Source organism: Bradysia coprophila (genome assembly GCF_014529535.1).
Source record: "Bradysia coprophila strain Holo2 chromosome X unlocalized genomic scaffold, BU_Bcop_v1 contig_130, whole genome shotgun sequence".
NCBI lineage: Eukaryota > Metazoa > Arthropoda > Insecta > Diptera > Sciaridae > Bradysia > Bradysia coprophila.
The window spans coordinates 1,533,165-1,546,804 of record NW_023503296.1 but is presented as its reverse complement, the minus strand read 5'-3'; the positions used below and the strand labels follow the sequence as shown (position 1 = coordinate 1,546,804).

Below are 13,640 nucleotides of genomic sequence, written 5' to 3'. Positions count from 1 at the left end.
CAAGCAAATGTCACTTATATGTTAAAAAAAAAGTGGTTTTGTATCCAAACATTGTCCATAAAAAAAAGATTTATCTTTCGTAATCTGTGGTTCAACATTTTTCTTGTGCTGTGTTTAAATAAGCAGTGGAATGAGTGAAAAATTGTTTGATCTGTTTGTGCGTAGTGAAAGTGAGGACGATGTGAGCCCGTCGCCACAGTCATCATTAAAAAGTTTCCGGGACACGTTCAAAAGATCGGATAGTGCTTCATCACAGACTGTAACCGGTGCTACAAGTAATTCTCCGTCGAATGTTTCAAAAACGAAAGCAACTGGTAAGTTTGAACAAAAATTAACTTTATTTTGGTACATCAATTTCGTGTTACCTATTGGTGACTATATTATGAAAACTATGGAGAGTAAATAATTCTTTCCTAATATAATAGTGTCGGAAAGAGCCGCTGGTTTTATTGATAAGTATTTGATGCATCACCCACAATTTAGTGTTTCTGGGTGGGTTAAATATTCCGCAGAAATTTTGCACAGTAAACATAGGCTGCCCAGTGTACAACGCACTATAATAACACGATAGCATAACGAACCGAAAAAGAAAAACAACACAAACAATGTGCTATAACAGAACCCATATGTTTTTGATATTTATTTACCAACAAGCTCTCACTACGCGTGACTAAAACTTCCCCTCTAAAATAACTTTCAAGCCGAAGAAAAATCAATAATCTCATCAAATGTCGCTATAAACACGCAATTTGCAAACATAAAGGAAATCATTAGTTCAACTAAAATCGGGATCGGGTTTGTTACAGTAAATTGACTAAAAGTAGCGAAAATTACAACTACGTATGAAAAACGACTAGAGAAAATAGCCAAAATACCAACTCGAATCTGGAGTTTTCTTTTAAAACAAAGAGAAAAATTCGATCACCTTCATTCAGGTAATGAAATCGGTAACTTATTGTGACGTTACCTTCGCATAACCAACAATTATTATTGCGTTGGACAGCGTCACAATATCAATACAAAATGTTAAATTAAAAGCTTTGCATAACGAATCCTAAACTAAAGAACCGATTACCATATTAAGGTCAAAATGCGCTCATTGTCGAATAAGCCAAATACGGTCCAAGCTACCGGAAAGTCAATCCTCATGGTAACGTCGAGGAAGTGGCTGGCGCACAGGATACCATTTATCTGTGCAATTTCCGTGTGTCGGTTGACGGTGAATGGTTATGCCTGAAAGAGCTACAAGATCTGGAAATTCAAGATTCGGCAAACAATCGTAATGACGAACTGGGAACGGTCGCTAATTATGGTATTTCCAATTCGAATGATAATTACGAACAGAAGAACGATCGTGAATGGGTTAATTATTGTAGGTGCCTTTTTATTGTTTTGGTTTTGNCACGAGCAATTATTATTTTGTACTTTTGGAATTTCTGCTCAAAGCTTTTATTTGCTTGCTTGCTGGTCCGTTGGCCTTTTGCTAATTTCAGCATGAATCAAATCTTTCAACGACAGGCCGCTGGCTTCGTCTGCGTTGAGCACTCTGGATTCTAAATAACATACAGTTTTTAGAATGATAGTGTGAGACGCATGATGTTGAAATCGTTACCTGTGTCGTCGAAATCGTTTGACTAAAATAGACGAGCTCCGAGGACCAATGTTTGAATCGAAGTGCGCAAGAAAAAATAGTAAAAGCGCCACTTCCGATTCAAACATTGTCCTCGAGCTCGTCTATTTTAGTCGGAAACGATTTCGACGACACAGGTAACGATTTCAACATCATGCGTCTCACACTATCATTCTAAAAACTGTATGTTATTTAGAATCCAGAGTCTCAACGCAGACGAAGTCCAGCGGCCTGTCGTTGAAAGATTTTGATTCATGCTGAAATTAGCAAAAGGCCAACGAGACCAGCAAGCAGCAAATAAAAGCTTTGAGCAGAAATCTCAAAAGTACAAAATAATAATTGTGTAGGACGTGAACACTGCTGAATGTAATAAATATTTTTCACAGAAACTAAACAAGCGCACAAATGACTGATCTGCTGGAACATTCTTGAAAGTGTTTTCTCACTTTGAAACGACATATATGTAGCCGGTCAAAGTGATTCAACTACAATCAAGTGAATTGACATAGTTATGCCGAGACTCTAGCACCATTTGCCTTACATTTTCACCTGATTGCATATTTACCTTACAAATAGTAACATTCAACAAACGTACTTAGAAACAACATTTGCTAAAATATTAAAATGGCATGCGAATAGAATTTTCTCATTTTGACAGGAAATAAATTGAAGGAACCAATTTTGTGTAACATCATCATCACCGGCAATTTTAGTTATGTTTGTGAAATTTCGTCCACTATTTTTTTGAGATGTGAGCGCGAAATATCTCCTCATTGCTTAAAGCTAGATCCGAAAAATTGTATACATACTTACTTAGGCCTAGAGTCAGTCATACTATGAATTCGGGCGATTCCGTACGCCTCTTTGGATTTTTGTATGAAAGTTTTAATTTGGGCCTTTTACAAATGAGTTGTATGTTTGTATGATTCTTTTTAGAGCTAGTATCGCTTCAATTTTACGAGTCACAATAGAGTACAATGTACCATTTGCCCTCATTTCAGTGAACTGTTATCTACATAATAGGGACAAATTTGAAGAGGTTGAATATTCCTTGAAGCACTCTTATTGATGTAAGAAAATGTAAATTCGAATCGTCCCAAACTATGACTAAATGTTTGGACGTATGCATAATGATCCTAAAAATTGTAACTTAAATGTACCAGCGTGATGAATGTATGGAAATGACAAAGACGAAAGACACCCAAAATTTCTTTCTTTGATAAAGACGTAAAACAACACAACGAAAAAAAATCACTTTCCAAAATGTTGGAAAGACACGAAAAAACTCTACTGTTATGGTCAAAACCCAACAATAAAAAGGCACCTACAATAATTAACCCGATTCACGATCGTTCTTCTGTTCGTAATTATCATTCGCAATTGGAAATACCATAATTAGCGACCGTTCCCAGTTCGTCATTACGATTGTTGCCGAATCTTGAATTTCCAATCTTGTAGACTCTTTCAGGCATAACCATTCACCGTCAACCGACACACGCGAAATTGCAACAGATAAATGTATCCTGTGCCCAGCCCACTTCCTCGACGTTACCTCGAGGGATGACTTTCGGTAGCGGACCGTATGGCTTATCGACAATGAGCTGCATTTTTGACCTTAATATGGTAATCGGTTCTTTTAGTTTAGGATTCGATTATGCAAACTTTTAATTAACATTTGTATTGATATTGTGACGCTGTCCAACGCAAAATAATGGTTGGTTATGGCGAAGTAACGTTCACAATAAGTTTACCGATTTCATTACCTGAATGAAGTGATCGAATTTTCTCTTTGTTTTAAAAAAAACTCCAATTCGAGTTGGTATTTTGGCTATTTTCTCTTAGTCGTTTTTCATACGTATTGTAATTTTCGCTACTTTTAGTCAATTTACTGTAACAAACCCGGATCCCGATTTTACGTTAACTAATGATTTCGCTTTATGTTTGCAATTGCGTTTATAGCGACATTTGATTGAGATTATTGATTTTTCTTCGGCTTGAAAGTTATTTTAGAGGGAAGTTTTAGTCACGCGTATGAGAGCTTGTTGTAAATAAATATCAAAAACATATGGGTTCTGCTGTATAGGCACATTGTTGTGTTTTTTTTTTTTCGTTTATGCTATCTGTTATACTTGGCGCTTGTACACTGGGCAGCCTATGTTTACTGTGCAAAATTTTCTGGCGAATATTGTAACCCACCCAGAAACACTAAATTGTGGGTGATGAGTCAAATACTATCAATAAAACCAGCGGCTCTTTCCGACACTCATTATATTAGGAAGAATTATTACTCTCCATAGTTTTCAATATAGTCACCAATAGTAACACGAAATTGATGTACCAAAATAAAGTTAATTTTTGTTCAAACTTACCAGTGCTTTCGTTTTGAAACATTTCGACGGAGAATTACTTGTAGCACCGGTTACAGTCTGTGATGAAGACACTATCCGATCTTTGAACGTGTCCGGAAACTTTTTAATGATACTGTTGGCCGACAGGGCTAAAATATCTCCTTCCCTGTCGCACTTCGATTCAAACATTGGTCCTCGGAGCTCGTCTATTTTTAGTCGAAACGATTTCGACGACACAGGTAACGATTTCAACATCATGCGTCTCACACTATCATTCTAAAAACTGTATGTTATTTAGAATCCAGAGGCTCAACGCAGACGAAGTGCCAGCGGCCTGTCGTTGAAAGATTTTGATTCATGCTGAAATTAGCAAAAGGCCAACGGACCCAGCAAGCAGCAAATAAAAGCTTTGAGCAGAAATTCCAAAAGTACAAAATATAATTGAAAAAATTAATTAAGCTTTTTACTTGATTAGTTCCAAGTATTATTCACATTATGTTGTCAACTGTTTGAAAATCTATTGGTTTCAATGCTAATTATTAGAAATTAAAAACTATTCATAAAGAAAACGACGTATACAATTTGAAGTTGCACACCACTCAAAACAAATTACACTTACTGAAACTTCATATTGTATTATTGATACCGCACAAAACAAAATGCTTTATGCATGTATATGTATTGACATTAGTTTACATCCATTGAACGTGGATTCACAATGTTTGTTGGCTTAGGGTGTAGGTGCAAAGATATTTATAATATATAAGGTGGATTTTCTTAGAAGAGACGTCAATATAGTTACGACCATGAGTGTTTTTACGGTCCGCTGTGTCGATGAAGAAGTCATTTTTTTCACTTTATAAATAAATCTGAATTGTCTTTATACAGCTTTAGTCAATTACAGAGAGACTGTCAGGTAAAATTGAACTTAGATTGACCGCCCGTTAAGTGCACTTCAGAATCTACAATTTTGGGTGAAAAGTATGATGAAACAAGTGAACTGCAAAAAAAAATCAATTCCCTCTCAGGAGAAAGTGATATATTTAAGAATTTTGCTCTCTATTTTCCTTTCGCAGCGCGCTTCACCATCTCTACGGGTCAGCGGTGTGCTTTGATTTTAATTTTTACCAAGTTGCCCCACGTGCATTGGACATATGAACCACCCGTCCTCCACCTACGTAATAAACATACTAAACAGAGCTCTTAATCTTTTATCCGTCTTTAGTTCTCACGTTTTGTCCCGGCTATGAAACAATAAGAGGCGTGGTTTGAGCTAAACGTAGTGGTTTTTTGTTTAGGTGGAAACAAGCCTCATATCGTAGTAAAATAGTTACACGTACGCTGTATAAGAATGTATTAGCAGTTTTGTTGTCATGAGTGGACCAGAGGAAAAACAGCTGAATAATTATTGCCCATGGTCTAAATCTTCATGACGTCCCTGTAAGTTTTTTTTTAGACACATGTATATCTATCAATGTGAATTTTTTTTGATTTTATTTCAGAATTTTGTCGGAATTTACTGAAAGTATTTTATTTAGAAAACAAACCCCTGTTTTAAATTGGTAATCTGCAGCATTTCTGTGAAGTAATTTTAAGACGAAATGTATACTAAATACAGTAAGATTAAGCTTAACACCAATTTATAGAAATGCCAATGGCATCGCATCGCCCAAAAGAAACACTAAGTTAATTGCCTTACCTCAATTTTCGCTGTTCGCAATAATATTTTTTTGTATACGAAACTGAACACTTTATCCACGAATAAAAGTAAACTGTAGCAGCAAACGATTAAATTCTCAATCAAATCTTACTTCCTAAGCTGGTTTTTGATCTACGACAAGAAACTGATACAAATTGTCATTCGGGTGTTCAGTTTTTATCCGAGAAAAAATTCCCAAAAAATACTAGCAAGCACTGATGCTAAAAAGATTAAATAAGGCACGAAGAGATATTCAGAATTATGGCTGTGAATAGGACAAGTCGATTTCACACTTTATTTAACTTGTAGCCTCAGTTAGGCTATGATCCGGAACTTCGGGATGATGTGCGCCAATCCCATCAACCTTACCGAAAAAACGACTTGTCAAAACATTTGTAGCGCTTATTGAATAATATTTCTTTCAACACTAAATATGGTATTACATTGATAAAGGTTAGGAAATTTCTAAGATAAGTTATCGTTTATTGGTTAAAGCTAAGTTACAATCAGACGAGAAATGAAATTTTGAGAAATGTATGGACTTTCTGTACTCTTTTCGTGCGGTTGAATAATGACGGTAGTCAGAGTTTTATCGAAGAGTAAGTCCAGTTTCGTAATATAACGTTAGATAGAAAGAGGCAACTTATTTTTCGGATGTCACGTTAGGAAGAGTGTAGAAAAAATGAAGTCATTTATTTTTTAACAAACTATTTTTTCTTTAACTACTTTCTATCAGTTTCTTTTCAAGCTGCAGCTTACAATGGGTGGTATAGGACAATCGTGGTATTAAATATTTTACGCAAGTGACTGACACTGTTAAGTAAAATTTCAGCACTATGTTAGACGCAATAGGATGGACGAGTATAGTTTATCCTTGAAAACTAAAAGCGCACCACCCTTTTTCATAGTTCAAGTTGTTCTTGAAGTTTTTACTGAAAACTACTAAGCGCATCATTAAGCTTAAAGCAGAAATTTGCTGACAAGTGGTGAAAACGCAATCAATATCATGTCTATTCTTTTATTAGGTTGAAACGTCAAAGTGTGGGTTATGTATTACAAAACAATTATAAAAGTCATTGTAGAACCGTAAGGTTTTCCCAATTTATTATCTATTTTGATCTGATGGATTGGAGATTGAGGGTGGGATGGGGTGTTATAACGCGCTTATGGAGAATAGTTTATTTAGTGCTATACGTTATAGTTTCACTTCAGCAATGAAAGAGTCGATTATGAACAATATGACGGTGAAAACCAATAGTTATCATTTCGGAAAGGAAGTATCCAACTAAGGGTTTGCGAGCATGCAATGCTTACTCTCGAATGCATTATTTATCTTGATTTCTTATTCCGCTATTAGTTCAAATGTTTCTGAAGAAACAGCGTTGACTGATCGACGAAGGCGGTTGAAACAATAGCGTCAAGCGGTGGAAGTTTTTATGTAAAATGAACTTAACAAAAACAAATTTCTGAATCTTGGAAATTTTCTTCAAGATTAGAGTTACTCCATATACTTTTTTATAAAATTTGGTGTCAACCGCCTTTCGTGTCTGCTTTAACTTGGTTCCAGAACTTTGGCTAGTGCATTGTTGATTAGTTTGACGAACAAAATAAAGACAATGAACGGCTGGTATTTAGGCAGGAGTGTATTTCATTATTTTTACCCAATAAGTCAATCACGAGACAAAAACACCATAGTTATAGCAAAGCTAGATTCTATGACATTATTAGGAATGAATGTACAAACCAGGTATAGCCGATTCTTCAAAATCGGTCGATTTAGCTTGAACGCACTCATTATTTTGGTCAAAATAATATGAAAATGAGTGAGTTTGAATTCTTTTTTAAAATTGCTATGTCCTCCGAGACAGCCGGTGACATAAGTCCATTCGCCTAGTCGGTTGGCCTGTAGAGGCGCAACATTTTTTTATAGTACTTCATTCTCACTGTACTATTTTTTGTGTAACAACTTCACATTGGTTCATTCCATGAAATGTCACAACAGTGAAGTTTGTTCATGAAAAAATATTTCATTGAGAGCAGTCTTTTTATAAGAAAAGTGCTAAATTGTAATAGATTTTACCCTTAGTTTCTAAACTACATTCTCCTATAGGTTTCTTCCAAGGCCGTTCAAAACGTCAATCGTCATCCAAGAGAAGCCAAACAACCTCACTTTGAAGTTTTAACGAAAAAATTTGTTTAAGTTGCGGTTATGTTTGCTTCTGTGGATGACGGTCGGTTGTTTTCGGCCCGTCAAATTCGTTTTTCCCTTACGATGGAAGAAACCTGTATAGTACCTGGGGAGTTTATATTCATTGGTTATTTAGGAAAAATTCGTATATTGGCTGCCTGTCATTGGTTAAAAATATTGTATCGACAACCGTCAAAACAAAAATAATTGTTTTACCCCCTTCACATACAATTTTCGTAAAATTGATGCCATTGTGAACGATTCCATTTTCGATGTAAACTGGATGTGTCTCAAAAGTCAAGCAAATGTCACTTATATGTTAAAAAAAAAGTGGTTTTGTATCCAAACATTGTCCATAAAAAAAAGATTTATCTTTCGTAATCTGTGGTTCAACATTTTTCTTGTGCTGTGTTTAAATAAGCAGTGGAATGAGTGAAAAATGTTTGATCTGTTTGTGCGTAGTGAAAGTGAGGACGATGTGAGCCCGTCGCCACAGTCATCATTAAAAAGTTTCCGGGACACGTTCAAAAGATCGGATAGTGCTTCATCACAGACTGTAACCCGGTGCTACAAGTAATTCTCCGTCGAATGTTTCAAAAACGAAAGCAACTGGTAAGTTTGAACAAAAATTAACTTTATTTTGGTACATCAATTTCGTGTTACCTATTGGTGACTATATTATGAAAACTATGGAGAGTAAATAATTCTTTCCTAATATAATAGTGTCGGAAAGAGCCGCTGGTTTTATTGATAAGTATTTGATGCATCACCCACAATTTAGTGTTTCTGGGTGGGTTAAATATTCCGCAGAAATTTTGCACAGTAAACATAGGCTGCCCAGTGTACAACGCACTATAATAACACGATAGCATAACGAACCGAAAAAAGAAAAACAACACAAACAATGTGCTATAACAGAACCATATGTTTTTGATATTTATTTACCAACAAGCTCTCACTACGCGTGACTAAAACTTCCCCTCTAAAATAACTTTCAAGCCGAAGAAAAATCAATAATCTCATCAAATGTCGCTATAAACACGCAATTTGCAAACATAAAGGAAATCATTAGTTCAACTAAAATCGGGATCGGGTTTGTTACAGTAAATTGACTAAAAGTAGCGAAAATTACAACTACGTATGAAAAACGACTAGAGAAAATAGCCAAAATACCAACTCGAATCTGGAGTTTTCTTTTAAAACAAAGAGAAAAATTCGATCACCTTCATTCAGGTAATGAAATCGGTAACTTATTGTGACGTTACCTTCGCATAACCAACAATTATTATTGCGTTGGACAGCGTCACAATATCAATACAAAATGTTAAATTAAAAGCTTTGCATAACGAATCCTAAACTAAAGAACCGATTACCATATTAAGGTCAAAATGCGCTCATTGTCGAATAAGCCAAATACGGTCCAGCTACCGAAAGTCAATCCTCATGGTAACGTCGAGGAAGTGGCTGGCGCACAGGATACCATTTATCTGTGCAATTTCCGTGTGTCGGTTGACGGTGAATGGTTATGCCTGAAAGAGCTACAAGATCTGGAAATTCAAGATTCGGCAAACAATCGTAATGACGAACTGGGAACGGTCGCTAATTATGGTATTTCCAATTCGAATGATAATTACGAACAGAAGAACGATCGTGAATGGGTTAATTATTGTAGGTGCCTTTTTATTGTTTGGTTTTGACCATAACAGTAGAGTGTTTTTCAGTGTCTTTCCAACATTTTGGAAAGTGATTTTTTTTCGTTGTGTTAGTTTTACGTTTTATCAAAGAAGAAATTTTGGGTGTCCTTTCGTCCTTTGTCATTTTCCCATACATTCATCACGCTGGTACATTTCAAGTTACAATTTTTAGGATCATTATGCATACGTCCAAACATTTAGTCATAGTTTGGCGACGATTCGAATTTACATTTCTTACCATCAATACGAAGTGCTTCAAGGAAAATTCAACTCTTCAAATTTTCGTCCCTATTTATGTAGATAACAGTTACCACTGAAATGAGGGCAAAAATAGGTACATTTGTACTCTATTGTGACTCGTAAAATTGAAGCGATACTAGCTCTAAAAAGCTACATACAAAACATACAACTCATTTGTAAAAGGCCCAAAAATTAAAACTTTCATACAAAAATCCAAAGAGGCGTACGGAAATCGCCCGAATTCATAGTATGACTGACTCTAGGCCTAAGTAAGATGTATATACAATTGTTCGCATCTAGCTTTTAAGCAACTGAGGAGATATTTTCGCCTCACATCTCAAAAAAATAGTGACGAAATTTCACAAACATAACTAAAAATTGCCGGTGATGATGATGTTACACAAAATTGGTTCCTTCAATTTATTTCCTGTCAAAATGAGAAACATTCTATTCGCATGCCATTTTAATATTTTAGCAAAATGTTGTTTCTAAGTACGTTTGTTGAATGTTACTATTTGTAAGGTAAATATGCAAATCAGGTGAAAATGTAGGCAAATGGTGCTAGAGTCTCGGCATAACTATGTCAATTCACTTGATTGTAGTTGAATCACTTTGACCGGCTACATATATGTCGTTTCAAAGTGAGAAAACACTTTCAAGAATGTTCCAGCAGATCAGTCATTTGTGCGCTTGTTAGTTCTGTGAAAAATATTTATTACATTCAGCAGTGTTCACGTCCTACACAATTATTATTTTGTACTTTTGGAATTTCTGCTCAAAGCTTTTATTTGCTGCTTGCTGGGTCTCGTTGGCCTTTTGCTAATTTCAGCATGAATCAAATCTTTCAACGACAGGCCGCTGGACTTCGTCTGCGTTGAGACTCTGGATTCTAAATAACATACAGTTTTTAGAATGATAGTGTGAGACGCATGATGTTGAAATCGTTACCTGTGTCGTCGAAATCGTTTCCGACTAAAATAGACGAGCTCCGAGGACCAATGTTTGAATCGGAAGTGGCGCTTTTATCTATCTTCTTCTTGTTATTTTTCCTGAATCTATGGAAAAGTGATGTCGAACCGCCGCTTTTCTTCACTTCCGATCGACTTTCCTTTGACCTGTTTTTGCTTTTCATTATTAAACAGCAGCAAAGAATTAGAAATGCCAATGATAGTACTGTAGCTACTGCTATGAAGAAAATTATTTCGATTTTCTTTGTTTCGTCCACGTCGTCCAAATTGACAAAATGAACAACTTGTTCGAAGAAGGACGATTCATTTTGTTGGCTTATATGAACGTCTTCTTCGGCACCGTTTCTACTATCGTCTAAGTTGTCAACAGTTCGATTCCCTTCCGATTTTTTGAATGAACCATTCAGACCATTTTCAATATTTCGCGACACAATAGATCGATGATTCAAACTTTCCGATATTCTTAGAATAGCACCGAATCCCGGATAGAAAGTATCCCGTTGTAACAGCGGTAAAAACTTCTCTTTTACCAATTTTAGAAAGCGAATATCGAATCGTTCTGAGGATTGTTTCCGGAAATCATGACATTTGCACACAGTCACGTAGTATTTGAATAAAACAAAAGCCGAAGCCTTTGAGTTGAAATTAAAGTTCTGTTTTCGTTTGAATGGCAGGCGGACATTTAAAATGCCATTCCCATCGTCAGCCTCAATTTGCGGTAGTGCTACAATCAAATCAGTTTCAAACCGATACGTAGCATCTTCATCGGATGCCATCAGTAACTTTTCGCAAGCATTATCCCGACCATCGGGAGGGATTATCGATTCGGTTTCTTTATTAACTTTAGCCGATGAGTTGATCGGTTCGATTTTAAAATTCGTTCGAGAAAAGTCTTTGGACTGGCGCCAACCATTCCCGATTGTGTTCAACGTTTCTTTACAATGTTTATGAAAACTGTAAACGCTAATGGTACTGTTGTATGTCAACATTCCAGCATAAAATGAATATTTTACCAAGGGCCAGTAGAAGTAATTAAAATAACTGAAACCGAACATCGACAAATCGATTGACCATGATCATGATGAAAGCATATTGGGCTAGGTACTCACCCTCCAACGACATCGTAAAACGCTAGCTGAGAGAAGAACTTCAGATCTTCCTTTTCAATTATGTTCAACAACTGATTGAATCCGTAAAAATATTCTAGCATATCTTCAACGGACTTGTCATCTTCTAAATGTAGTTCTAATGTCGACACATTCGGTATCAATGCCTAAATTTTACGTCAGATATTTGATAGGAACTACAAAATTCATGCACAAAAGCACAATACCTCAAATTTACTCCTAGTTGCTAGCAATGCAACGTCTTCAACCGAAAAGCATTGCTTCGCAAATGTTCCGCTGCCCATCAAATTCGATCCGATGAAGTGTTCCGGAATGAATATTTGTTGAGAATTGATTTGTCGGGAGCTTAATAAAATGTTGCGATCACTACTCGCATAATCTTCACTATCGTAGTCATCGAAGTCTTCCGTACCCTTACACACATTCGCACATAGTAAATAAATTATCAAAAACTTTACAAAATAAATCATTGTTTGTGTTGTGTAAATACATTAATCGATGTTAAAGAACTTTCATTTTTTGTAATTGTCGACTATGTTAAATAATATCAATTCACGACAACGCATTGCAAATCAGGCTTGCAGTGCGTTGTTCACGCCGTAAGTGTGCCGCAAAATTTGATTTTACTATTGAACGCAAAATTAACTTTTAAACTGTAACAGACGGAAATCAGAAATCTTTTACTTCATTTGTTTTGAACATGCTTTTTGCTATTATAAAAGGCCTCATCAGTCAGACATTGCCGTTTATTATTTCCGTCGTTGTCGGTAGCAGATGACAGCCGTCTGTAACAGGTTAACGCTTCAACGTTTGGAAATTATCGTATCGTGAATGGGGGGGTACTTCAACGCTGCGTTAATTAAACGTTTCACATCTTCCACTTTAAATTTTCAGCGCACTTACGGCGTGAAAACTGTTTAGTGTTCAACGAATTAATCGCCATAGAATTAAGACTCATAATAAAATTTACAGCGCGTGATCCAGCCGCTATAGAACGAAGTAATCTAGTGAATATATGCAAATTGGTCGTTAAAGAATTACTGGAACAGTCATTACGATTTGGTCGAATGTTAGATAGTGATCATCTTCCATTGCAGCATTTTTTTATTGTGTTAGAACATGTCTTGCGGCACGGTCTTAAACCGAAAAAGGTAGGAACATTTTGTCGCATTGTCTGGTACAGAATTGCATGATGTGTTCACATAAAGGATACAGTTTGGAAGTTATAATAGTCCAGTAATAACATTTAGAAAATTTCCATGGAAAGTCACATGAAAATATTTTTTTTTCTATCATTCGCAAAACATCATGTGATTCTGACTAAAAGATTTAAAGCGGGGAGGACGGACGAATTATGCTATGCAGTACCTTTTCCCATATGTCCTCTCAGCTATAATTTTTCTTCTCAAGGCAAAAGAATCACAGTTCCACTGTACTGATCGCATTAATTTTAGGGTCTTCTTGGCCCGAAAAAAGAACTCTGGGATATTTTACAAAGTGTGGAGAAATATTGCTACGAAGCACAGGATATCACAGCTAGTGTTCGAGATCTGCCTACCGTGCGAACACATATGGGTCGGGCTAGGGCTTGGTTGCGAATAGCATTAATGCAGAAAAAATTAGCTGATTATTTGCAGGCGTTAATGGAACACAAAGATGAGGCATTAGCTGAATATTATGAACCACACGCTTTGATGATGAGCGATGAAGTGAGTTTGACACCCTCCGGCAAACTGTAACCGAACT

The 13,640-nt window shown here is 36.1% G+C and overlaps 2 protein-coding genes across 6 annotated transcripts in view; one reads left to right on the top strand and one right to left on the bottom strand.

The window, feature by feature from the left end:
* Positions 1 to 13,640, top strand: part of LOC119067880 (protein RUFY3) — an 18,230-nt gene continuing 4,590 nt past the window's right edge. Inside the window, exons 1-4 of one of the 5 annotated variants that reach the window (XM_037171155.1) lie at positions 8,827 to 9,098; positions 9,248 to 9,533; positions 12,867 to 13,045; positions 13,349 to 13,603. In XM_037171155.1, coding sequence (XP_037027050.1) covers positions 9,254 to 9,533; positions 12,867 to 13,045; positions 13,349 to 13,603 — 714 coding nt within the window. In that variant the 5' untranslated portion in view covers positions 8,827 to 9,098; positions 9,248 to 9,253. Of the gene's footprint in view, positions 315 to 8,170; positions 8,478 to 8,826; positions 9,099 to 9,247; positions 9,534 to 12,866; positions 13,046 to 13,348; positions 13,604 to 13,640 lie in introns of those variants that run through there. The other 4 variants (XM_037171151.1, XM_037171152.1, XM_037171153.1 and 1 more) reach the window with 4 other exon arrangements.
* On the bottom strand, positions 10,191 to 12,400 carry LOC119067885. The gene is made up of 5 exons (XM_037171166.1): positions 12,101 to 12,400; positions 11,877 to 12,040; positions 10,748 to 11,808; positions 10,560 to 10,688; positions 10,191 to 10,498 (listed from the first exon to the last, which is right to left on the bottom strand). The coding sequence occupies exons 1-5, from the start codon at positions 12,362 to 12,364 to the stop codon at positions 10,455 to 10,457; spliced, it is 1,662 nt and encodes a 553-aa protein (XP_037027061.1). The 5' UTR covers positions 12,365 to 12,400; the 3' UTR covers positions 10,191 to 10,454.